Source organism: Bos indicus x Bos taurus, chromosome 24, assembly GCF_003369695.1.
Source record: "Bos indicus x Bos taurus breed Angus x Brahman F1 hybrid chromosome 24, Bos_hybrid_MaternalHap_v2.0, whole genome shotgun sequence".
NCBI lineage: Eukaryota > Metazoa > Chordata > Mammalia > Artiodactyla > Bovidae > Bos > Bos indicus x Bos taurus.
Window position 1 is genome coordinate 56,460,497 of NC_040099.1, and position 27,656 is coordinate 56,488,152.

Sequence of the window (27,656 nt, forward strand, 5' to 3'; positions counted from 1 at the left end):
CCATGGGGATTCTCCAGGCAAGAATACTGGAGTGGGTTGCCAGGCCCTCCTCCAGGGAATCTGCCAAACCCAGGGATCAAACCCAGATCTCCTGCATTACAGGTGGACTCTTCACCATCTGAGCCACCAGGGAAGCCCAAGTAATAGGTAATAATTATTTTGAAAAAAACAATGTAATTAATGTAAACACAGTCAAATGAAGGCCTGGTGGATCATAGTTTCCCTGTTTGCCTTGTTTCCCAGCCCTGCCCTGTGACTTCTGAAGGCCAATGCAGCCTATCCCCAAATATCCCACTAAAGTAGGAGCTCAGGGATAGAATGGCCAAGAAAACATGTCGCATGCTTTTGTGTAAGTTTTCCATTAAGAGCCATGTCCCAACCCTGGGTAGTTATTTGCCTTTTATTTGGATCTTGAATGAGAGAAATGGCTATACCATAAGCTGGTGTTATGATAGTTACGAGTCACGTGTTCTTCAAGCTGGTCCACACTGCAAGCTAACTCACTACTGTAGTATCCTAGTATTTCATAAAATTGTATACCTCCCAAACTCAAATCTATATTGTAGTGACCATGTGTTACATCTGTTTTTACAGATACAATTTTGCTGTAATGAGATGGAGCTGCCTGGGAAAACAGTAAACTTGCTGACCACTCTGTGACAAATAGGTTGAGTGAAATAGAGTCATTTGGGAAAACAAAGGAAGAACTTAGTGGCCCAATAAACTGACTTCCTAAGAAGGAAAGTAGGGCTTCCCTGGGCTCAAATGGTAAAGAATCCACCTGCAGTGCAGGAGATGTGGGTTTGATCCCTGGGTCAGGAAGATCCCCTGGAGACAGGAATGGCAACCCTCTCCAGTATTCTTGCCTGGAGAATCCCATGGAGAGAGGAGCCTGGTGGGCTATAGTCCATGGGATCGCAAAGGGTTGGCCACAACTGAGTGACTCACACTAAAGAAGGAAAATAGAAAAGCCTCTTGAGTTATTTTGGAAATATTCAGATCATTTAGATATATATCTGTAAACTAAACGGCAACCCACTCCAGTATTCTTGCCTGGAGAATCCTGTGGACAGAGGAGCCTGATGGTCTGCTGTCCATGGGTCGCACAGAGTTGGACACGACTGAAGCAACTTAGCATGCATACATATGTGCATTGGAGAAGGAAATGGCAACCCACTCCAGTACTCTTGCCTAGAGAATCCTGTGGACAGAGGAGCCTGGAGGGCTGTGTCCATAGGGTCGCACAGAGTCAGACACGACTGAAGTGACTTAGCATGCACACGTGCATTGGAGAAGGAAATGGCAACCCACTCCAGTATTCTTGCCTGGGGAATCCCAGGGACGGAGGAGCCTGGTGGGCTACCATGTACGGGGTCGCACAGAGTCGGACACGACTGAAGTAACTTAGCAGTAGCAGCAGCAGCAAGAATTTGGAATTCAGAAAAGAACACAGTTTTTCTCAAGTTTCTACCCAATACTTAGGTCTTATCAAAGAACAGTTTGGCATATGGATGCCAAGGTTGACTTAGTAATCAATTTAACTTTTTTCTTTTGGTTTCTTCTGGAAAGATGCCATGTGCTGTAATGAGATGGGGCTGCCTGGAAAAACAGTAAACTTGCTGACTGCTCTGTGAAGCCACATACTATGATTTTAAATTTTTATTATCGTAAAAAGTGTGACGTCATGTCTAGGGTAAAGGCTCTTAAAAAATTGAATTCATATCAAAAGAAATGCTGAAACACATCTAATCTACCGCTGTCTCCCTGAATAGACCTCTTCAGCTTTTAATTGTGTAAATGCTTCATTTTAAGTGTGTTAGCAGAGCCCTTTTGTTCAGGCTGTCGAAAGGAGCTTCTGTCTCGGGAAGACGTGGGGGTGTGGGGGGTTGTGTATTTTTCCTTTTCCCCCTAATTTGTAAGCAACCCTTTTGTAGGAATGGTCTTTTCCTGTAAAGTGATCAGTCACCTCCCAGAATGACCTTCAGATCACTGGACACGTCGGTAGTGACCAGGCAAGCAACCTGTCACTAGTCAGTTCTATAGCGATTGCTCGGGTAACAGACTCTTTCTTGCTGGCGTGTCACTTTGTTTTACATTTTTGTTGGTTTCCATGGGACCAGCGTGGGACTTCTCTGGCAGTCCAATGGTTAAGACTCCACACTGCCTACGCAGGGAGTGTGAGCTTGATCCCTGGTCTGGGAACCAAGATCCTACATGCCTCTCAGCACAGCCAAAAGATTAAAAAAAAAAAAAAAATAGAACCAATATGATTACTCATTCATTACTATTTAAAGGCATTTTTGCTACACTCTACAGGTGTTTTTGGGGCTTCCCTTAACTACTGTGTAGCTCAGTCAGTAAAGAATCTGCCTGTAATGCAGGAGACCTGGGTTCGATCCCTGGGTCGGGAAGATCCCTGGAGAAGGAATGGCAACCCACTGCAGTATTCTTGCCTGGAGAATGCCAGGGACAGAGGAGCCTGGCAGGCTCCAGTTCAAGAGCTGCAAGAGTTGGATACGACTTAGCGACTACACCACCACCACCACCACGTGTGTTTGTGGGCTCTGTGGATGTAAATGGACGTCCTTGGAAGTCCATGACTTCCGCTATGCTTGTAGCATTCCTGAGCTTCATATTTTTCAACTATTCTGTAATTTTTGACTACTGATGATGGCTTTTCATTTTCTTATGAATAGGAATAATGTCCTGGGACTATTTTTCTTTCTGTGTGTGTTTTCCTTCCCAAACTTTTCCCTGAATAATTTAATTGTAAATTCTCATGACACTGCCTGAGTATATTTACTTTTGCAAGTGCATTATTTAATAGATTCTGTGGTTTTAAAATAAAACGTAGCAAGACTTTCACATCCTCTGTTGGTAGACTGTCCATGGACCATACTGCCTGTGTTGTGCTGTTCGCTCAGTTGTGTCCAACTCTTTGTGACCCCATGGACTTTTACCCTTCCAGGCTTCTCTGGCCATGGAGTTCTACAGGTAAGAATACTGGCGTGGGTTTCCAGCTCCTCCTCCAGGGATACCCCATAGTGACCATTATTAAAAAATAAAACCCAATTGCATACTACTCTGGCACACATTAAATCTTTCCTATCTCATAGTAACAGAGCCTTTCTTCATTCTAGCATAAAGTTCTAGGCTTCAGGATTGTAAGAGAGGACTTTACTAAAGTGAACCGTATGCTGTTAAGGGCTTCCCTGGTGACTCAGATGGTAAAGAATCTGCTAGACAGTGTTCAATGCCTAGGAGATAGCTAGTAACTTATTAATTCATTGAACAAATGTGTCAGGAAGCAATGGCTCATTACTTAGATGAATTAAATTCTCAAAAGTATTAGAATGTAAACCAGTAAGGCGATTTGGGTTTTTGTGTGTGTTTTTTTTTTTTAAGTTACTCATCAAATACTGTGTTGTAGTAATTTAAGCTAGAGTATGAGGGATAAAAGCAATTCCTTTTGAAATTCAGACTTCTGGATTTTCAGAGTCTGGTATAATGCTGCTGCTGCTGCTGCTGCTGCTAAGTCGCTTCAGTCGTGTCCAACTCTGTGCGACCCCAGAGACGGCAGCCCACCAGGCTCCGCCGTCCCTGGGATTCTCCAGGCAAGAATACTGGAGTGGGTTGCCATTTCCTTCTCCAATGCATGAAAGTGAAAAGTGGTATAATGCTAAGGACAGTAAATTCTGAAGGCAGTGACTCATATCCTTGGTATCTGTGTATAATTCTCGCTATAGGATAAGTGAAGATAGAGGAAGACCTTGAGAAAGTGGCCTTTGGTGAAATCCTGCCAGTTACCTCAGAAACGCTCATTTTACTTGAACTCATAGTTCAAGTTTTTGAGTTCCTCTTCAAAATGATTATTTCCTGGCAAAAAAACAAGTTGAAGGGTGTAAAATCAGTGACTTTTTCTTTTAAGCACAGTGTAAATGATTAAATGTTCATTTCTTTGGGGAAAAAAATCTGACTGATAGCCAGAGCTGAATTGTCCTGGGACTGGGTCTACCATAGATTCAAAGAATGTTCCCAGCATAAGTCATCCTATGAAATTCCAGCTTCCCGTTCAATGATGCATGTAATTGTCTGTCCCTAATCACACCTAGTTCTTCCTGAACTCAGGGATTTACTCTTCTGTCATCCCTCACCTCCAGTAATTCACTCCAAACCCCTCAAATGGAGTCTTTTTATGCCAGAAAGCGTTATAGAGTTCTTTCCCTTGAGAGTTCATGAGACCTACTAGAACCATTGAATGCCTCCGATTTCTGACGCCTCCCCACCACCCCTATCTCCTCTCTGTACTGAAACCCCACATTCAGTCAGAGCATCCACTGCCTGAGTGTGTGTAATATCTACACACTTCCGGGTCCCCTCCCGACCATCATCAAGGGCATGATCATGGAGGTAGAACCTAGTCTGCCCGTGAAGGGATACTTTGTTCAGTAAGCCATCCATGGAGAGACTTGGATCCATAAGACAGGCGTCTGGAATTAATGCCTCTTTGGTAGCTGGACTGCTTGCCACTTTTTGAGGCTTAATGATTTCTTTTCTTATATATGTAACTTTATTTGTTTTTGGCTCTGCTGGCTCTTCATGCCTGAGTGGGCTTTTCTCTAACTGGTGATCAGGGGCTTCTCTCTCCTTGCAGTGCTTGGGCCTCTCTCGTTGTGGAGCACGGGCTCCAGGGTCCGTGGGCTCCTGTAGTTGCAGCTCCTGGCTCTAAAGCTCAGGCTCAACAGTTGTGGCTGCACCGGACCAGGGATCAAACCCATGTCTCCTTCACTGGCAGGATTTTTACCACTGAGCCACCAAGGGAAGCCTGAGGCTTAATGGTTTCAAATCAAAGAATAGAGCAGTGAATTGAGAGGACTGTCCAAGGGATGGGAGCATCAGTGTGTCCACTATTTTAAAGTGAGTCCAGAAGTATTTAATAAACAGCTGCCTGTGATCCCTTCCCCTCCTCGTTCACTCATCTGAGGATCCTTTTTTTTTTTTTTTCTTTTTTCTTTTTGGTAATACAAGTTGACTGAGACTCTGTTTCTGCTCTTGCAGAGCCAGTAGCCAGGCTATCTATGGTTACTACTTTTTTCCTTCTTTTTTCAAGGTGAACCTAAATAAAAGAAGAGTTATATTTTTCTTTGGTATATACTTTAGGGAAGAAACTGGGCTTTTCCTCTTAGATTCTTGGGCTTGAAAATAGGCTTTTTTAAAAATAGTTCACAAATTACTGAAAATACTTAAAACTTCGATTGTCAAAAGAAAAGTAAAAAGGTTTTAAGGCCAAATTTGCCAGATAGATTAAATTTCTTAATTCAGGAATGTAAAATGTATGGTTGTTGTAAAAAATAGATGTACCCGAGGAAATATAAGCTAAGATATATATAAATGCAGGCTGCTTAGCAGATTGGGAAATCATGCAGAATTAGATATTGCCTGGTAAAGATTTTATTTTCCCTTCAATTTTGAGGCAATTGTCCCATAGGGAAGAGAGCCTCCCAAGGAAGTTAGAAATGCCCAGAACTATTCAGAAGTGGAGCTTCCCCGGTGGCTCAGTGGTAAAGAATCTGCCTGCAGTGCAGGAGACATGGGTTCAGTCCCAGGGTCAGGAAGATCCCCTGGAGGAGAAAATGGCAACCCACTCTAGTATTCTTGCCTGGAGAATCCCATGAACAGAGAATCCTGGCGGGCTGCAGTCCACGGGGTCGCAAAGAGTCAGACACAACTGAACACCTGAGCACACACACATTCAGAAGGACACAGAGAAAGCTGCCTCATCTCTCCCTTCTCTTTTGCCAACCAGTACAAAGTGGGACTTAAATTCTGAGGCTTCACAGCAAGCGTCAGGGTGTTCTTTAATTATAATATTCTTTATTCTTTTTAGCCTGCCATATCATGTAAGCATTTACATTAATTTTTAAAGTTTCTTTAATATTTCACTTGAGAGGTAGAAAAGAGCATGTGATATTCAATAAAAGAGTACCTGCAAAGAGCCTTTAAAATGGCACTTTTCTAAACCTAAAATAGAAAGGATCACATTTCAGTGATGCAGTGTAATACTAGTGCAAATTATGTTATGTAAATCCAGATTTGCTTGAGTGTTTTGTAAGAAATTGTGACTTGAATGAGATCTCAACAAAAATCAGATGTAAAACAGACCTGGATTAAACAATGAATTGTTCAGAAGGAAGGAAGCAATTACTTTTCAGAAACAACATATATCCTTCTCCATGGTCTCTGGCAGAGTGTTTTCAAGAATGATTTGATCAATAACCTCACAGTAGTGGCAGATATAGAAAAGAATAAATGTTTATCACACTTGTAAACATCTGAGGCAAAGCCGAAGTATTTGCTGAAAAGACAACATCCATTTTTGAATTTCCCCATGGGTTGGGGCAAGGCAGAAGGTGGGGGTGGCATTTACTATTAAATCTGTAAGGTCGGGTATTAGTGACTGGAACCAGAAGTTAAATTCAACAATGCAGTTTTATTATAGATATATCTGTGTGTTTCCTGGCAGAATGAAATAAGTTGTACTGAGTTGTCCAAAGGGTGTTTCATTTCTGTGTGGACAGCTTACACACATCTTGGCAACCGAGAGGAGCTTATTTGTGCCTTCTGAAAAACAAACAAATGTAATCAAGCCTTTGAAAAGCATTCCACTTGTATCGTTTCTTAGTTGATTCATATTTCTTAATATTTTTAATATTCTTAATTCTTAATACACTTAATTCTTAATATTTCTTATTTAATTCATCTTGGGATATTTTTTGACACTTGGGCTGATATCTAGATTCCAGCTTTTTCAGAAGAAAGGTGAATCCATGGCTTAGGTTATAAACAGAGGAGGGCAGAGCTGCTGAGGCTAGCAGGATGTGCAGTGCTTACAGCAAGAACCAGTCAGCCTTCCCCATCTTCAGCTGTCCTTTTGTGCAGTCCTGTGGCCTCAAATGAAATAGTGATTATGTGTAAGGCCTGTGTTTTAAAACACAGCTTTAACACTAGCTTTAGAGAAGCCCTTTTTCTTTTCTGATAATCCTTATAGTAAGGATGAGGGACAGAGGAGAAAGTAAACCCTTCTTGTCATCGTGTTGCTTTAGACACCAGAGTGAAGACAAAGCAGGTCTATACCGGGCAGAGCGAATCTGCACACGGTGGACGGGAGCGTGCCACCACCCCGAGGGCACGGGGCTCTGAAAAGGATGGTGCGGCATCCAGAGCCCCCAGCGAGGACCCAAGGATTGCGGGGTTTCGTGTGTCTCCCCGCCCTCGGACCTGTGAGGTCTCCCGGGAGCCATGCGTGTTCCCAGGACGCTTGCCTCACGGGGCAAAGGCCAAGTGCTGCCATCTCTTGGCACACGTATTTGACACTGCGGTTGTAGGCATGACTGGAGGGTTTAGTGGGTTCTATTTAATGAATTCAGATTGGAGGAGACGCTCTTGAAACATGGAGGTGGGGCATACTTTGTGTGGGACAAAACGGTCTACAGGGAAAGAATTGAATTCTCTCATCATACTTGAAACCAATGTGGCCTTTAGTGGCTTTGGATTAATCATAACTTCATCCTCCTTTTACCAGGCACTTTGATTTTGTAACCACACCCCACCCCCATATAGAATTCTATTAAGGAATGATGAGTTGAAGCTTGGATGTCCATGTCAGTGAGTTAATTATCAAATGATACAATAGCTGTGACAAATCTGCAAAATGTCATCAAAAGTCACTAAAAAATAAAATTTACCAGATTGTACATATCAAAAAAAAAAATCACCTTTTTTAATCCAATTATTATTTTTTGTAGGACATGAATGTAATTTAAATGATGTTTACACACACAAAAAATTAAGGACCTTATTCTACTTATAAAATAAGAAAATACTTTTTAAAAATATAGTAATATGGAATATTTGAGAAACTACAGGTCTTATTCCTGATTATTCCAAGTTCTTGATAGTATATTATAGCACTTAATAGCTAAGGAAAATAAGCTTTTAGCAACAATATCCCAACCTAGTGCCAGTAGGAATAATGTGTCATATAAGAAGGTATGTAATTTATCCCATGATTTCAAATATGTGGGAATGGCTCCTGCCTGAAGAAGTCACAGTTATGAGATTATTTATGGAGTCTTATACTAAAAAATACAATATGATAAACTTTACAGAGAATGTCAGTGAAAAGTCCTGACAGTGCAGTCCTTTAGTTTAATGTGAGAGTTCATAGGCAATAACAGAGTTCACAATCACTCTGTATTCTGCAACATCCATCCTTGTGTTGAGCATATTAGAAAAAAACCTGGTAAAGAATTTAGGATTGGAAGAAAGTTTCTGAATACAGAACTTTATAAAAGTTAAATTCATGGACTAGGTTGAGATAATAGATATAAATATTTTAGGAATAAATATTAGGAAATAATATCTATAGAATGATGATAATGGATTATACATTAAACCTCAGTTGGGAAGAAAGAGTTCACCACAGGACTCTTTTAAATCACTGTTCTGAGATGGCTAAAATAATGGGAAAGGGAAGTAGGAACTCTTTTCAACCTTTCTCCATGAGGTCAGCCCCTGTGTTAGTCTGAGGCATGTAAGTCCTTGAAAAATATCTAGAAAAAAGGATTAGGAAAAACAAAAAAGTGTTCCAAAACATGTAGGCCAAGGGGAAAAAAAAACTCAGCAATAAAGGTTTTTTTTTGTGTTGAGAGCCAAGGAGAGATAGAGATACATTATGGTAGAGAAAACAGTCAATGAAAAATAACCAAGACTAATGGGAATTTAATGCTTTTGCATTCTCTTCTTATATAATAAACTCAACAACACAGAGAGAGAGAATGGAAGATGGCAAGAAAAATAGAAAACTACAGATAACTCCCGAGTAGGGCAGAAGTAGGACTCCGGAAACCCTCCCAACGGCACTTTCTGAACAGAGTGGTCTCTGTGCACTGGCCACTGCGGGCCTCTCTCCCGCTGGCATCCACTGCAGGTCAGCGGGCTCGGAATTCGCTGTGCGAGTTTCTGCACTCTGCGCCTGCAGTAGCCGTACAGCTGGTTGAAGGTCACTGCTCCTTAGGAATAGTCTCCACATGAGGAATTGGGAGGATCAGAATATTTATGGAGTCCTTGGTGGCTCAGCGGGGAAAGAATCCGCCTGCAATGCAGGAGACACAGGGGATGTGGGTTCGATCCCTGGGTTGGGCAGATCGCCTGGAGAAGGGAATGGCAACCCACTCCAGTATTCTTGCCTGGGAAATCCCATGGACAGAGGAGCCTGGCAGGCTACACTCCATGGGGCCACAGAGTCGGACACGACTGAGCGACTAAGCGCTACTAGCAGATAGAGTATGGGAACGTCCAGGAGACTGTCAGCAAGCAGGATCCTGGCAGTGTGAGCCTTCAGTTTATAAAGTTGTTTTAAAGAGATTTATTAGTATTTGTATTTAATTAACTAGAATTACATTCATATTTTTAAAAGCGTATCATAAATCAGAATTTATTCAGTGGCCAAGAAGAGGAATCTTAATGAATACTACTCCAATCTAATTTCACTGACCCTGTGTTCTTTAATTTCTTATTTTTCTTAATGGAGAAGGTGTGTATTAAGGATGATACTAAATTATTTATGTCGTTCTCCCTTCGTTGAATGTCTTGTTTTCCATGCCCCTTTATTGGGTGTTATTTTAAGTGCCATATTCTGTAGACAAATTAAGTTTTTCTAATAGGTCTTAACCATTTTGGTTTTCAGTAGTTTTGTAATCTTCCTTTCTGAAAAAGAATTAGTATGTTGAAAATCGATTAGCTTAAATAGCAGCTCCTTTACTGTGTCACTCTCACAAGTTTGCAGAGAAGTGGAAAGCCCTTTTAGACAAACACATGTGAAGTGCGTGGCTTATTATTTTCTTATAGCTTGATTGCTCTTCTGGAAAATGTTCAAAAATTTTCCTCGTGTAAAAGCTGGATTGTCCATTTCAGTACTAATGCCATCTATTAAATATGAGTCTTAACATCTTTATGGTATATAATCTTTAATGTATGGAATTTTCTATTTGCAGATTCTAGAATTTCAAAAATACTTTACTAAATCCTGTACCTTTTGCATTAGCATAGTATTTGTGGACAGTGATAGATATAAATTTAGATTTAGAACTTTAAAACAATGAAGTTAAGACGGTTTGGTCCAGCAGTCCTGAATCAATAGCCAGTATTATAAGTTGAGCAAAAATGTATGACTATATTAAAAAGGAAGAAATGGTTTCTGGTGGCATGCACAAAGCTACTAGAGTGGTGAGCAAGAGTTCAAGGAAAAGAACACTCCCGGCGGATTTACAGGAAGGGTATCCCGATTGAGAAACAGTTCAGTTCCATTGAGTCGGTGATGCCATCCAACCATCTCATCCTCTGTCGTCCCCTTTTCCTCCCGCCTTCAATCTTTCCCAGCATCAGGATCTTTTCTAAGGGCTGAATTCTTCACATAAGGTGGCCAAAGTATTGGAGTTTCAGTTTTAGCATCAGTCCTTCCAATGAATATTCAGGACTGATTTCCTCTAGAATGGACTGGTTGGATCTCCTTGCAGTCCAAGGGACTCTGAAGAGCCTTCTCCAACACCACAGTTCAAAAGCATCAGTTCTTCGGTGCTCAGCTTTCTTTATAGTCCAACTCTCACATCCATACATGACTACTGAAAAAACCATGGTTTTGACTAAATGGACCTTTGTTGGCAAAGTAATGTCTCTGCTTTTTAAAAGATGTCTAGGTTGGTCATAGTTTTTCTTCCAAAGAGCAAGCATCTTTTACATTTCATGGCTACAGTCACCATCTGCCGTGATTTTGGAGCCCCCCAAAATAAAGTCTCTCACTGTTTCCATTGTTTCCCCAGCTATTTGCCATGAAGTGATGGGACTAGATGCCATGATCTTAGTTTTCTGAACGTTGAGTTTTAAGCCAACTTTTTCACTCTCCTCTTTCGCTTTCATCAAGAGGCTCTTTAGTTCCTCTTCACTTTCTGCCATAAAGGTGGTGTCATCTGCATATCAGAAGTTATTGATATTTCTCCCAGCTTTTGATTCCAGCTTGTGTTTCATCCAGACCAGCATTTCTCCTGATGTACTCTGCATATAAGTTAAATAAGCAGGGTGACAATATACAGCCTTGATGTACTCCTTTCCCAATTTGGAACCAGTCTGTTGTTCATGTCCAGTTCTAACTTGCTTCTTGATCTGCATACAGATTTCTCAGGAGGCAGGTCAGGTGGTCTGGTATTCCCATCTCTTTCAGAATTTCCCACAGTTTTTTGTGATCCACACAGTCAAAGGCTTTGGCATAGTCAATAAAGCAGAAGTAGATGTTTTTCTGGAACTCTCTTGCTTTTTCGATGATCCAACTGATGTTGGCAATTTGATCTCTGGTTCCTCTGCCTTTTCTAAAACCAGCTTGAACATCAGGAAGTTCACGATTCACATATTGCTGAAGCCTGGCTTGGAGAATTTTGAGCATTACTTTACTAGCGTGTGAGATGAGTGCAATTGTGCGGTAGTTTGAGCATTCTTTGGCATTGCCTTTCTTTGGGATTGGAATGAAAACTGACCTTTTCCAGTCCTGTGGCCACTGCTGAGTTTTCCAAATTTGCTGGATATTGAGTGCAGCACTTTCACAGCATCATCTTTCAGGATTTGAAATAACTCAAGTGGAATTCCATCACCTCCACCAGCTTTGTTCACAGTGATGGTTCCTAAGGCCCACTTGACTTCACATTCCAGGATGTCTGGTTCTAGGTGACTGATCATACCATCATGGTTATCTGGGTCATGAAGATCTTTTTTGTGTAGTTCTTCTGTGTATTCTTGCCACCTCTTCTTGATATCTGCTGCTTCTGTTAGGTCCATACCATCTCTGTCCTTAGTTGTAGTTAACTTTCCCCAGGAGCAACTGTGGCTGTGCCGCCCTTTGAGACCATTGAAGAACTGGAGGATGGCTTCTGGGGAGCAGCCAAACCCCATACGCTAAGGAATTAGCTGTGTGCATTTCTCAGCGCTTCCGGGCAATAGTGACGAAAGCACCAGTTCTTACGCCACCCCCTCTTTGCTACTGTATCTGTTTTCCTCTGTGTCCGTATTGGTACCTGATTTAACAAGGTGTAATTTACATGTAGTAAACTCACCCACTGTCAGGGCACAGTTGGATGGGTGTTAGCCAGTGTGAACAATCTTGTCACCCTCCGAAACTTCTTCTACCCCTTTGCAGTCAGTCCTCACACCCTGGCGACCCCTGATTCTTCCTGTCACTGTAGTTTTGCCTCATCGAGAATTTCACATAAGTAGAATTAATCGGTATGTGTTTTTAGTGTATGTGTCTGAATGATTTCACTTAGCGTCACGTTCTTGTTCATCCACCTACCTATATTTTTAGTCTGTTTCTTTGCTAATCTCTGACTGTAAACTTCTCAACAGAGTCCCAAATGCATACTCCAACTAGAAAACTGGGCCCATCTACCAGAACAGAAACTGTTTGGCCGCACTAAGTAGAGGAAAACTAAAACCAAACGAATAATTATTTTAAGTCTTTTTTTTTAGTTTATTCTGTGTACCTTATTACTAGTCATTGGAGTTTTTATTTCCTTTGTCTTCCCCTTCCCAGGGTGCTTTCTAGCATCTGTACTTTTTAATTTAAAGGAAAGGTTGTTTTTGTTTTCAGCATTTTGTGGTAATTCCACATCTCTTGTAATAAGGTACTGTGCCCTGAGGTGTCTCAAAACGTGACTAGAAATCAGTGGGTCAGAAAATCCTTATATGAAAAAATAAACGTAACTTAAAACTATATGTGACTGTACTATAATTTTCTTCACACATATATTTCTAGTACAAGTAAATTATCTAAGTGAATCTACCTTTTTTTGCTTCCTAGAAAAATGTAAGCTGTACACTGAGACTGTCATAGAAGCGCAAGACAGGAGTTAGTTACTCCCTTCAGCTGACAACTGTAGCTGAATAATTCTCTTCAGAGTATCTTAGAATGTTTTCTCCAGCCTGTCTCTAAATTGAGTGTTTATCTGCATTCTGCACCTCAGATTATTTGATTAGAAAAAGATCAGATGGGATACAAGAAATTATTTCGTAACTAAAAAGTATCCTGTTTCTGAAACCCTTCTTCCCACAAACGAAGGAGACTAGGATAGTGAGATAATGTGCCGGCTGTCACACCCAGTGATGTAATATTTAGAATATATAATCGGGCCTCTACAAACACGTGTAAAATGTCCTGTAACACTTGAGTGGCTGCAGCTGTCATCTCATTTTTTCTGGATTAAGTTTGGTCAAGAAAGAAGCTGCCTCATTTTCTAGTTGTCATTTGCCCAGGAAGTAAAAGCAAATTGTAATGAGGGAATCACAGCAGGAGAACCTCCTAACAAATGAGAGGCATATATTGACTGGCAGCCAGCATGCCATTTCAGTGATAAATGTATTTTTATACACTGCTGTTCAAGGTCATTCTCTGTTGTCCTTGAGTGTGCAGCCATGAAAAATCATGCAGTTCACATTCTAAGCAGTTCTAATAATCAGTGAAAAGATGCTTTACTTAAAAAAAAAATCAGTCATTAATTTTATACAGCAGTTAGATAAATTCGACATCTTTACACTTCTGTGGTGGTTTTATCTTACTTTTGTTCAAAACTGAAATCAAAAGCGATCAAGGGAAATATAAATTCATGACATGGTAAAGTATATTTGTATAGATTTATTGTAGTGTTCACAGAGGCTAAACTTGAATGTGGACAAATCTCAGTAATTAAATGTTCTTTGTTTTATGGTCCTACAGTTTTTTTTTTTTTAATTTTAAAGAATTTATGCTCTAGGAAGTCCAAAACACAATATCTTTTATCTTAAGACCTGTACCATTTGTTTGAAATAGACTTTATGTTAAAAATACTGAAAAGTTTACTTTTAGGTTCACCCAAATCCCAAGAAAATGTTTTCACTAACTTTTTGAACATGTTCAGTTCAGTTCAGATCAGTCGCTCAGTCGTGTCCGACTCTTTGCAACCCCATGAATCGCAGCACACCAGGCCTCCCTGTCCATCACCAACTCCCGGAGTTCACTCAAACTCACGTCCATTGAGTTGGTGATGCCATCCAGCCATCTCATCCTCTGTCGTCCCCTTCTCCTCCTACCCCCAATCCCTTCCAGCATCAGAGTCTTTTCCAACGAGTCAACTCTTCGCATGAGGTGGCCAAAGTACTGGAGTTTCATCTTCAACATCAGTCCTTCCAAAGAACACCCAGGGCTGATCTCCTTTAGAATGGACTGGTTGGATCTCCTTGCAGTCCAAGGGACTCTCAAGAGTCTTCTCCAACACCACAGTTCAAAAACATCAATTCTTCGGCGCTCAGCCTTCTTCACAGTCCAACTCTCGCATCCATACGTGACCACTGGAAAAACCATAGCCTTGACTAGACGGACCTTTGTTGAACATGTTAGTTACACTTAAATAAGTATTCTGATATTATTCTGGGAGAAAATGATCAAGTTATTTACCATTTTTTCCCCAAAACTAAACCATACTTATCTAAATATAAAGTGACCAAAACCATGGTCATTTTAGTTATGAATCTTACATCATATGAATCTAAGTTTAGAGATGAATTGTTTAGATATGAATCTAATATCTAAAGGTTTATTCAGTTCAGTACAGTCACTCCGTCACGTCCGACTCTTTGTGACCCCATGGACTGCAACACGCCAGGCCTCCCTGTCCATCACCAACTCCCAGAGCTTGCTCAAACTCATGTCCATTGAGTCGGTGATGCCATCCAACCATCTCATCCTCTGTTGTCCCCTTCTCCTCCTGCCTTCAATCTTTGCCAGCATCAGGGTCTTTCCCAGTGAGTCAGTTCTTTGCATCAGGTGGCCAAAGTATTGGAGCTTCAGCTTCAGCATCAGTCCTTCCAGTGAATATTCAGAACTGACTTCCTTTAGGATGGACTGGTTGGATCTCCTTGCAGTCCAAGAGACTCTCAAGAGTCTTCTCCAACACCACAGTTCAAAAGCATCAATTCTTTGGTGCTCATGTTTCTTTATAGTCCAACTCTTACATCCATCCATGACTACTGGAAAAAGGTTTATATATGAATCTATAAACAATTATATTTGTAAAAGTCAATTGTATGTAAACAGTGATGGTTTGGATCCTACAATGTCTTCTAGTAAATATTTTTTTAAATATTATTGCTGGGTGTAAACGTCCCTCTAACAGTATGTGTTCACAGTTAGTATATATTCACTGAAAATCCCAGGGCTCTTCATGGTCTGTCTTCAGCCTAATTCTCCATCCATTTTTATCTTTCTCCACGCCATCCCTTCTACTGTTAAGTCCTAATCATTCTGAGGACTTTTTAGTTTTTCTTACAACGTACACTCTCTTTCTTTCAGTCTTGTGATTATATTACACTCTGCATGGAACACTTGTTGTCCCCTACTTCACCCCAGCATACACATAAACACACACAACACACTCACCCCCCGCATCACCACTACCAGCACCAGCATCACCACCACCACATAACCACTCGTGATCGCTGCCCAAAAACCTCCACGGTTTCTTACTATAGTCTCATAGCTTAAGCTCTACTGGAACGTGACTCCCAACCAAACCCCTCGACTCTTAGCACAGACAAAGCCTTTGTGCCCACCGGGAACCAGGGGGAAGGAGCAGTGAGCTCACAGGACACTCAGTCAGACCCACCTTTGAGTGTTTGAGGGTCTCCTGCAGAGGCATGGGTCGGCAGTGGCCTGCCATGGGAACAGTGGTCCTGGGAGCAGCAGTCCTGGGAGGCACGTGTTGGCATTAGTCCCTTGAAGGTCACCATTAGCAATACCACAGAGCCTGTATGTAGAGGGGCAGGAGAAGGAGTGTCACCTCTGGGGGGGGTCCAGTGTCCAGGGGTTTAAGACAGGTAACCTCATACTTTTCCCTGACATCCCACATATATTCCTGCTGGGCTTTACGTACATATGCCCTCTATATATGTAAAGATATTAGAACGTATAAGAGTCTGGTATATACAGTAGATAAGTAGGTTCCTAGTGTCTGACTTGCACCTTGAAATGCTTTTTCTCAGAGAAACTGTTATAAATAGTGCTTAGGAGATTGAACTGGCCCTACAAATTCTGCAACAGTAAGAATTCTATAGACTTTTGGAAGCTGGCCTAGAAATCTGTTATTTGTGGCATTGTTTCTGTAGATAATTGTGTTCTGAGTTCTAAACAACAGAATTCCAAACCTGTTTTTTGATGACTACCTTTTTGGAAATACTGCAACAGGCTACATGTAAAAGTTTCTCCCAGAGTGTGATCATTAAAAATGAAAAAGTGTCTAGATTGCATGTGGAGTAACATGGAATGACACAGCCGGTCTTGAATGTACAAACTACAAATAGAATCATTTATTATTTCTTATATTTTAATGCAAAATTAATCTCAGGAATTTAAAATGCAAAGAAATTCTCACAGTATCAATTCATTCTCACCTCACGTGTACCATTGACTGACTTTGGACTCTGACTTTTTCATATGTAAAAGTGGAAGTGTGAATCAGAATTCTCATGAAATTTTAAACTTTCCAAAGATCCAGAAATGGGCCTTCCTGTTCTCTGTTAACTCAAACCTTCGCTGTGAAGGCGGTTGTAAGTTTTCTCAGGCTCACCGGTTGTTTGCTCTGTAGTGAGGGTAAGTTAGTGCTAAAGCAGTTTCAAACTCTGACTCCTGAATAATGAGAAGTTTAAAACCCACAATTTTTAGTGCAGTCTTATTCTACAATGCCATATCTCAATATCTATCTCAATTGACTGTTAAATGAAGCATTCACCATAAAAGTGTTGTTGTTCAGTCGCTAAGTCAAGTCTGACTCTTTGTGACCCCATGGACTGCTGCATGCCAGGCCTCCCTGTCCTTCACCATCTCCTGGAGTTTGCCCAAACTCATTTCCATTGAGTCGGCGATGCCATCCAACCATCTCATCCTCTGTCGTCCCCTTCTCCTCCAGCCCTCAATCTTTCACAGCAGTAGGGTCTTTTCCAGGGTGGCTCTTTGCATCAGGAGGCCAGAGTACTGAGCTTCAGCTTCAGCATGAGTCCATCCAATGAATATTCAGGGTTGATTTCCTTTAAGATTGATAGTTTGATCTCCTTGCTGTCCAAGGGCCTTTCAGGAGTCTTCTCTAGCACCACAATTCAAAAGCATCAATACTTTGACACTCAGCCTTCTTTATGGTCCAACTCTCAAAATACTATTTTTTAAATGTTTCTTCAGCCATAGTATTGCTTTCTGAAAGAAGCTTCCCCTTTCAAAGAGCACACCTGTCTTGTATTTATTTTATTGTTTTACAAAAATGATTGGTGAGTCTTTGTCTTTTCCAAGCTATAGAAGGAATTAAATGTGTTAAATAGTGTTTCTCTCTTTTTAAAAAAAAAAACAAACAGGAGTAAGTTGGGGGGTGGGCATACACTTGTCACGTGGGGCACTATTTTAGCATTTAAAATGATCCAACAAGTCTCATCTCTGAACAAATATCTTTATAAAAAATAATGTAGAGGGATAGCAGATGTTTCATACTAAGAAAAGAAAAGCTGATAAACTTTATGATGTCAAAGACAAGCTAATAGAAAGTCTGGAAGGATGTATCCCAAAGGGCCCTTGGTAGTTCTTCTGAGGCATGGGACCTGATTAGTGAAAAATAGTTGGGTAGGGTTTCAGTTGTATAACAGGTACTTAAAAAAGAGTGGTGAGGTTATAGGTAATTCTTCATTTCCTTTTTTTGTGTGTTACTCTTTAAAAAAAAAAAAGAAAGAAAGAAACCACCCAAAATAAAAATCATACACCTGTTAAAAACCATTTTTGCAGAGTTTATATATATAATCTATTAAGCCTTCAGACACGTGTCCAAACTGCCTTCTTTATATATTTACTCTTAAAAAGAAAGTATTGTATTAAATGGAAGGCTTTTTCTGGAGGTTTATATGCTTTGCTCAGTTTTGCTCAGTGGATAAAATTAGTGTGTATACTATAAAGTATGCTTTTAATAGTATTTGTTATAAGGCATAGAATGTTATTTCAAGGCACACATCTGTGCATTACATACGTAATAGCAATTATAAGCAGATTAGTAACAAAGTGTGTTCTGAGTTAGAACTTCAGAGGATTCATGTTTGCTTGTGAAGAGCATAAATTAAACCATCAAAACAGTTGTTTCCCTTAAGGACTGTAGTGATGTGGGTAGCTTGTCAGTGCTGGAGAGGGCAACAAGTGGGCTAGTGGTATTGATTTTCACCTTGTGTTACCACAACATTTTTTCATTGACAAATATTAATTGCTTATTAAGTGCTAAAGAGTTTCATGGTCCAAATATTGGATTTTATAATGAATTGGCCTTTTAGTTTGCCTTATCATTAGGCAGTGTTATTGCATTAAAGATATAAAAGGTTTCAAGCAGCATATCTCCCACTCTAGGGGTATCAAATGAATATTCCTGTAGAGCTTATTCTCAGCAAGAGGATATTTAATTCATTTTCCTTTTCATGTAAGTGAATTCTCTTTGGCCTAACTATAGGGAACGCTTGCCTAAATACGTGTTGTATGACTCTATGTGCTCAGTAGCATCCAACTCTCTGTGACCCCACAGATCTTTGCAACCTCATGGACTGTAGCCCACCAGGCTCCTCTTGTCTGTGGAATTTTTCAGGCAAGAGTACTGGAGTGGGTTGCCATTTTCTTCCTCCAGGAGATCTTCCCAACCCAGGGATCAAACCCGTGACTCTTCATTGGCAGGCAGATTCTTTACCACTAGCATCACCTGGGAAGCCCTATCATCAGTGGTAAATTGTCTGATATATCTTGTATTGATTCTAGTTTATGAATCCAGTAAATCAGTGAAAGTTCTATCAGAACAAAATTGGTGGCTGTGATCATTAATATGAGTCTTTATAAATCATTAGCTTGATTAAAATATTTCTCCTTTCATTTTTTAAAAGGATCTGTATATCAAAGTGAGTAACCAAATACGTATGTGTATATATTTGCATACACTCACATATGCAAAGACGTAACAAGTTCCACTTTAAAATCCCTTTTGTCTTTCCCTTAAATAGTATATCTTTTTTAACGTAATTATATTCAAAGAAGTCTATTAGCCCTATTATATAATGACCTTTCTAAAATATCAATATTTGTGGATAACTGATGAAATTTAAGCAAAGTTAAAATTACAGAAATGGGACTGTCAGTGTTATCAGTTAATTAGTATTGGTCATTTGGAATTAGAAGTTCAATTCTAATTCAAATATATGCTTTTGATCCTAGCAACTTGCCTTTTTAATAAGTTATTTCCTGATCTGAGTTAAATAATTACTACTTGATAAAGGGTGATTATTTAAAAGATAAGATATTATCAAACTTCAAAGCAGTTTTGTTAAGTATTAACTGCAGTGAGTCATCACAAAATTCTCTGCCTAAAAAGTGACTTGTATGCTGCGGACAACTTTGAAGGCTTTCATTTAAAAATATTAGCCTAAAACTTTGAAATTTCAAGTCTACAAATTGTAATTTAATAAACCAGCCCTTTCTTTTCTGCCCACCCCTTAAGTGGCAGTGTCCTCTGTCATTTCAACCACATCTTTTCACTCTGTCTGCTTTTCATGGGTTATCTCAGCCCCTTACGCTCAAGCATTTAACAGATACTCATGGAGAGACTGGCATGTGCCAGGAACAGTGCCAAGTGTAGAATCTGTGTCTTCAACGTGTGTCTGTGTGCTAACAACTCCCAAATCTGTCTCTCCTTTCCATATATCTTGTCCTGAGTTCCACATTTTTCTTTCTAATTTTCTGACGTATTTCTAACTACTTACTCAAGTCCTCCACATTAATACCTACGTGTCCCAAACTCAGCTCATTTCCCCCAGATGACATCCCACGGACCCCTTCCGTCCCCACTAAGTCCTGTTAGAGTGCTTTCTTTCTCTTATGCCTCCCTGTCCAGGAAACAGCATCACCGCCCATCCAGTCGGACCTCTCTTCCTGCCCGCATCCCGATCTTCATTCAACTCCTAACTTACCTGCTGTGTTTGCCTGCCAACCATTCCTTGTCTCCTAATTTCTCTCCCTTCTCTCTGCCAGAGTTTTCCTAAAACTGGTCTGATCTGACTATTCCCTTATTTAAAAACTTGGGGAAACTCCTTGTGGAGTTTGGAGCTGTAAACCAAGTCAAGTTCTTAGCACAAGCAACAGGTGGTTTATCACCTGGCCACAGCTGGCTTCTTCCCTCATCTCCAAAGCCCTCTCCCTGTGTCCCTCTGGCCTCTCACGGTTCCGCTGGCAGGGGGACACAGGGTGCCCAGCGTTTCCTGGCCCTCGCCTGCGTCTGCACTCTCCCAAGTCTGACCACAGTCACCTGCCTGCTGGCGTCAAGTCTTGTCCTGCAGGCCGGCTGCTCCGTTAAAGACCTCTCCACCAGCACCTCACCGCACTTTGTTCTGACACCTCCAACCCCTGAATGGAAACTGCTGCTTATTCCTCTGTCTCCATGCCACCGTACACATATTCCGGCATGCCAGTTCTCGTATTACATACTGGTTGCTTACTGTCGGCCTGTCCTCCTCTCCTCCTCAGTTCATGGACAGGGGTCATATCTCATCTTTCTACTGATATCTAACACAGGTCCTAGAACATAATAAGCTCTTGATAAACATTTTAAACCTGTTATTGTACATTTCTCCTAAGAATATTAAATCCCATGAGTTGGGAAAAACAGATATCATCCTTATTTTTACAAATAAGCAAATTGTGTCTCAGAAGATTTTGCTGACCTCTAAAACCAACAAGGATCAACTTTAATCCATTAGGTAAACATGAGGTAGTCTCAGAATAAGTCAGGACTAACAAGTAGTATCAGTGTTATTTGACCTTAGTAACTGCTGGGGAATATTTTCAAATGTAATTGCTCTGTGAAAAAAAAAAAAAAGTCCTACATATATTATTGTATTGTTTTATTACTATTTTAATATTGCAAATATGGAATGATACATCAAAGATAGAAGGATGATTTTATAGTGTTCTAATTTTGGGTTTCTTGACTTAACAAAGAAATAGACCTTGTAATTAATTAATAACCTAATTAATTAGGTTATGTTCCAAGCTAATCTGATTTTCTGAGAGGGCAATGGCACCCCACTCCAGTACTCTTGCCTGGAAAATCCCATGGACGGAGGAGCCTGGTAGGCTGCAGTCCATGGGGTCGCTAAGAGTCGGACACGACTGAGCGACTTCACTTTCACTTTTCACTTTCATGCATTGGAGAAGGAAATGGCAACCCACTCCAGTGTTCTTGCCTGGAGAATCCCAGGGACGGGGGAGCCTGATGGGTTGCCATCTATGGGGTCACACAGAGTCGGACACGACTGAAGTGACTTAGCAGCAGCAATCTGATTTTCTGTTTTAATAAGTTAAAGAAGGATAAAAACCACCCATAAAAGTATAAAATCCCTGAATCTGTATTGTGTATTAGTGTATATATTCTCAATCTCGGAAGCAAGTATGAGCCAAAAGATAGAATAACATACTGGTTGATACATGTATGAATTTTAGAAACGTATTTAATACTTTAGGTTTCTTTAACACTTTCAAGTCATTTCTCTTTTTGGAATAATGAAAATATTAGGTTCTTGTGAAATGTGATTTTGAAAAATAAATCCCATATTAGTGCATTCTGCGTAAGATGTTTTGTGTCAGCATGCCCTGTACCAGGCCAGAGAGAGCCAAGAGGGCAGGCGCATGAAGCCTTGTCATGAAGCTCTAGCCAAAACCATCTGTGTTCACCTTGACCCAAATCAGAACCCACGGAAATGCTGAGGTCCATCTGGATGGGCGTTGCCTCTGTGATGCGATTGCTGTCCCACCGGTTCCTGTGGACGCGTGTCTACTGAAGGCTGCTGTGGAAGGGCCTGAAGTCCTGCAAGGAACTCTAAATGGAAGCTATTGGAATTTAGTTTTGTGGCATAGTATTACCTTTAACAATATACTCTCCTCTGTCTTCTTTGAAAATGTACATAGCTGTTTTATGCTGGCCTAATTTCTCAGGAATCCTTTTAATATTTAACAACAGAATTTCTTTTTTTTTAACAGAATTTTCATAGTCTGAGAATAAAAAGGCAAAAGTTTGTTCATTTTAAGTCTTGTAGTGTATATTTGAATAGAAGTATATTAAAAGTATGATCAAAAATATTTAGCTTTGGGTGTGAGATCTATAGAAAATATTTGTGTATTTTAAAAGCTACAGAAAGTTATACTTTAATAAATGTCTCATAATTATTTCATACCAGCACTGTGAATAGTTAATAAAATTCATTCATCTACTATCCCTTTTATTTGAACCTGAAGCACATTTATCTAAATCATATAGGCACTCAGTGTGTGAGGATCCATAAATAATCTTTAAATATGACTAAAATGTTAACATATAAGGAAACGTGTTACGGTTGGAATCATGTCTGTACTTCTTTATTCTCTCGTTGTTACTGAGCTTGAGAGCCTCACACACAGTCCAAATGTACCACCGTCATTTATTAGCCAAGAAGTGGCGATCAGGGCACAAAATAATTGCAAGCTTATGATGTTGGGGATTTTTGGCAAACATAATTTTCAAAGGATATTTCTATAAAATTGATCATTCTAGCACATAAAGAAAGGACGTATCAATTATTATAATCTAAGTTGGTGTTTTTAAGTAACTTTATCCTGAAAATATTTGCTCTATTAAACCAGAAGAGGGATGTGTGTTTGTGCGCAGGTGCACATGTGGTCACCTCCTGATTATCTGTAGCAAAAAAAGAGGAAGAAAGAGTCAGACATAAACAATGAGGCTAACAGAAAATTTATTTGAATCTGAAAAAGTTCCTCAGTTGAACAGAACGGAATAACCCCCGAAAACCAGTACATATTTTTTTATAGAGATTGCTGTTATGATGGCTACGATATTTTAAGATTGGAAAACAACTGTTGACTTTAATGGCCACTTTATTTGTTCATTTGTAGATCTGCCTTTTTAAATTTAATTTTGATAATGTACAGTTGATATGAGTGAAAACGTCAGCCTCAATATCCTAAAATTCTGAAATTCTTACTCATGCCTAAATTACAGTAGTGAAGCAATCTTGAGCGTTCATTGAGTCTCACTATTCCTGGAAAGGTGTGCTGTGCACATACATGTTGGTTATAATCATCCACAAAGAAGTTTCAAAAACTACCGCCCATGTCTTAAGGATTACCAGTGTGTAGATATCCAAACGCCTTTAACTTGTCAGTGTCTGTCAGTCTGTCCCCAAGTGACACTGAAGTAGCTTTCAGCAACCGAAAATGTGCAGTAAATGCTGCAGCTATTTTTAGGGAACAGAGTCTGTTTACTTGAGGCATTTCATTTTATAAGAAAACTTAAGATAGCAGACTTTTATTATGTTTCTCCTTAGATCTATTTTCCATTAAGATGCTAAAATGATACCAAACCTGCTTTTCTTTTGCTCTAGATGTATATTCTTTTCAATTAGATAGCGACAGAAAGTAATTCATTGAATCGTTCCGGTACCCGTTGGATTGAAGATCGCCACAGTGGCTTGACTCTCTTAATACACAGTTGGCATAATGTGAAAAAAAAAAAAAAATACAGCATCGGCTCAGCCCTCCATCAAGAAAACAAATTATAGAGATAAACAGCCCATTTTCAACCCTCAAATCTCTGTTCAAAATCACTGTAGAACCGCCAAGGGCCGCATCTAGGTGAACGCGCTTACACTGCAGCAGAGAAGACAGCCAGCAAGAGCCGCCGGGCTTCCCCAGCGCCAGCGTGCGTTCGGAGCGCGCTTCCCATCCGCTTTCATCCTGGTCGGTTCTTCTGGGTTCTGTATTTTGTGTCCCCACTGAGAGCGAGCCGGGCCCCTCGTTTTCCTTCGTCTACCACTGTTGCCGTGGGCTCGGGGGGGACCCTGCCTCTCCCCACATGTGTGAGGGCTATGGGCATCAGGCACCTGCGTGCCAACAACTTTACCAGCTTTTGGAGCCAGTTGCAGTTTTGTGATAAAATTAAGCACAGTCTTGGCCTCCTGGGTGGTGTGATGAGCAACTCTGATGACAGCCAGTTGCCCGGTTCCAGCCCCCAGTCCGGTTTTGTAGTCCCACATTTTGAGGACATGGTTGACCTTTACAATACCATCCAGGTCGACGAGATCATGATTTGAAAGCTTGGAGAAAGTTTAAGGAAAATCTACAGAAATTGTTCTAATAGTTGGGAGATGAGCTCTGAAAGGCAAAGGTTATATTATAGTCACTAAATTTTTTAATCCTAAAAATAAAAAATAAATAAGGAAAAACGGAGCACGTTGCAGTAACAGCATTCAAGTTTATGAAAAGTTACCATGCTAAGACTGGTGATCACGGACTTCCCTGGTGGTTCAGTGACTGAGACTCCAGGCTTCCATTGCAGCAGGTGTGGGTTTGATCCTTGGTCGAGGAGCTAAGACCCCGCATGCCTTGCTGCAAGGGAAAAAAAAAAAAAAAAAAACCGACACATGCTTGGTGACCAGCTATTCTTCATCTCTTCTGACGCTGGAACCGAGGAATCAGGCTCACACTACAGCATTCTGGATTTAGATTTGAAAAAGGAAAACTTTTCTGATGGCACACACCATTAAACACAGAAAAGGGCCTTCAGGGGAGGGTTTGGAATCTTCTTGAGAGATTTGAAAAGAAAATGAATTTTCATCCGACCTGCTTTAAGGCAGCCCTGTCCACCTACAGAAAAGAATGGGTGGCCTCTCAGTGTCGTTGACCACGTCTTTCGGCCGTAAGATCCCACCCACAAAAAGGCGGCAGAAGGCTCAGTTCACAGTGGAGATTAAATTTTCCTCCAGCCTTCTAATTGGCTGTAGATGAGACTTTCTGAAAATATATTATCGTCTGCCTAAATCGTTTGTTTCCTGGAGCAGGTGAACGTTAAGTACCTAACACAGTTTTCACAAATTGGTCGCTTCGGAGAGAAGAAAGAGGGAGTTTTATTTCTTGAACGTAATTAATTCTTAACTTTTCAACTCTTTGGAAATGGCCGCTTTTTTGACGAACCTTTCCCTGGCCTGACAAACAAAGCCATCCATCAGCGCGATGTCTCTGTGTCCCCGGACCCCGTCTCTCCCTGCCAATCAGCCCTGAAGTCAGCAGCCTGTGCTGGGGTGTCAGAAAGGCATGCAGAGCAAGCCCTGCTCCAGCTTCCTCACCCACCCTTTCCTGACTGTGCCTGCGGCCGGGAAGAGATGGTTTGGTGGGTGTGTCAGGCACAAGCGCGCCCTGAATCTCACTTAGCATTGTTTGGTTTTGGTGGTTGTGTGCTTATTTGTTTTTATGTTTTGGCCAAGCCTTGCAGCATGTGGGGATCGTAGTTCCCCGACCGGGGATGGAACCCATGCCTCCTCTGGTGGGAGTGTGGCGTCTTCACCACCAGGACCCCCAGGGAAGTGCCTGTTGTTTGTTAGAACTAAGGGCCCAGCAGGGCTTCCCCTCCGCCTGCAGTGCGGGAGACCTGGGCTCCATCCCTGGGTCGGGAAGACCCCTTGGAGGAGGGCATGGAAACCTACTCCAGTATTCTTGCCTGGAGAATCCCACGGACAGAGGAGCCTGGCGGGCTGCAGTCCATGGGGTCCCAAACAGCCAGACACGACCCAGCAACTAAGCACGCACGCTGGGAAAATGTGTGCATTTGTAGGTCTTTGCTGTTACCTCTCCTTTTTGGAGCTTATCCTCACTTCCTCAGCGCCCACTTCCCTGTATATCTAGCCCGTCTCCAGCTGCTTCCTGCCTCTGTACACAGAGGGACGCATCGTGCGTTCTCACCCTGAGCTCGGAGCCTCTGCTGCGCATGTACCAGTACCTCATGAGAGCAAGTTGGTCCTGTTTGCTCTCTGCCAGGGCACAGGCCAGGGAAGATGCCTCAACCAAAGGCACAGTTGTATTTGTAGGAATTTCAGAGACCATGCGCAGCCCCCTGGGGACACACAGCTCAGCGGGCCTTGCGGTCACCCCTCAAATTCCAGCTGCCTCAGTTCCCCCAGAGCCAGCCCTGTGATCCCAAGAAGGCCTGTGAGCAGGATGGGCATCTTCCCCCTCAGGCCTGGCAGACCCTGGGGCTGTGAAGTGCGAAGTCCTTTCTTTCTTTTCTTTTTTTTTTAGTTTAATAAATGTTATATAAAATACACGGGTCAGTCAACATCTTTCCCTTGTGATGGTATTTATGGTAGCAAAATTGTACCTACTCTCGGACATCCTTGCTTTAGAATTTATGTTAAAAGTAGGAAATTTTGTTTCCTGGGCTTTTTCCCTCCCCTTAAAAAAAGTGACGAGACCTGGAAATGAATGCAAGATGCTCTCTTTGATCTTGTTCAGTCTGTGAAGTGGGTGCAGTCGAGTCCTCCATTTTGGTCTCGGTTCTCCGGTTTGTCATTCGGAAGCTGAATAGCAAGAAATCCAGGAAGAGACAGCAGTTTTCAAGAGAATATGCTAGACTGTACTAGTTTGTATCGATGCTGACCAGATCATCTTGGAAATCCGTGTCTCTGTGCCCTGTATGACAGGGTTAACTGTGCTCCTTTCTGGAGCACACCAAACCGGCCTGTTAAAAACCACTGGGCACACGCGAGCGTTGTTCCTTATTAATCCTGCTTCTCAGTTCCTTTTCTTTATAAGTAAAAGCGGGGGAGAGTGTTTAACAATTCAACATTCTTGTCTCCTGCTAGGGATAATTGCTTGATTTCTTTTATTGTTCATAGCACTTCTTGAATTAGATTAACTTCTTTATATTCCATTTCTGTCTTTTTAAGATGGCACTTTCTCTGACAAAACCTATCACAAAGGCTATGATACTCACCCACATCTAAAAAGCAGAACCGGCCTCCTTTTGTTTGGAAACCTGTTTGGGGAAAAGGTTCTTTCTACTCGTTTACGATCCCAAACCCTTGAGTGTGCGGAATCACAGAGTGCTTTCGCGCTCACTGCCATCTGCAGCCAGCTGCATCGCGTCAGAGTGGAGGTTCCAGTCAGCTCAGGGGGTGCCCGCACCGGTCCGGGAGAAGTTCAGAGACCCCCAGCAAAAGACATTGGAGGCTAAAGTCAGCTCAGGGGGCGCCCGCAGCAGTCCAGGAGAGGTTCAGAGACCCTGGACAAAAGACAATGGCAGCATTTCCATTGCACTGGGGGCTGGAGATGTCTCAGGCTGAGATTGTAATGAATTCACCAGATGTACCAGACCATTTAAAAACAGTGAGCTTCCCTGAGCTACCATGAGTGGTACTTGCTTTCTTATACAACAACGGGTCTGTACATCAGCTGCTGCTGCCGTCAGTACCCGGTGGTTTTGCTCTATGTTGTTTTGAAAGACAGCCTGTGGGGCACCTAGGCGGATGGGGGGGTGTGTGCACGCGCGCACCTGTGGGGCACCTAGCCGGCTCAGAGTGTGTGTGTGTGTCTGTGTGTGCACGCACGCACCTGTGGGGCACCTAGCCGGCTCAGAGTGTGTGTGTGTGTGTGTGTATGTGCGCACCTGTGGGGCACCTAGCCAGATCAGAGTGTGTGTGTG

General features: G+C 41.5%; 1 protein-coding gene and 1 long non-coding RNA gene across 5 annotated transcripts in view; one reads left to right on the top strand and one right to left on the bottom strand.

The window, feature by feature from the left end:
- WDR7 (WD repeat domain 7) overlaps positions 1-27,656 on the top strand; it is a 354,748-nt gene that overhangs the window by 310,810 nt on the left and 16,282 nt on the right. The window contains exon 27 of one of the 4 annotated variants that reach the window (XM_027526253.1): positions 21,878-22,267. The exons of the other annotated variants lie outside the window; for them this stretch is intronic. Within the exon in view, the coding sequence (XP_027382054.1) occupies positions 21,878-21,895 (18 nt within the window). The 3' untranslated portion in view covers positions 21,896-22,267. Of the gene's footprint in view, positions 1-21,877; positions 22,268-27,656 lie in introns of those variants that run through there. 4 annotated transcript variants of the gene reach the window in all.
- LOC113882974 lies at positions 6,471-16,928 on the bottom strand. Its single transcript, XR_003508512.1, has 2 exons — positions 15,741-16,928; positions 6,471-6,621 (listed from the first exon to the last, which is right to left on the bottom strand). It is a non-coding gene; the product is annotated as an uncharacterized LOC113882974 (long non-coding RNA).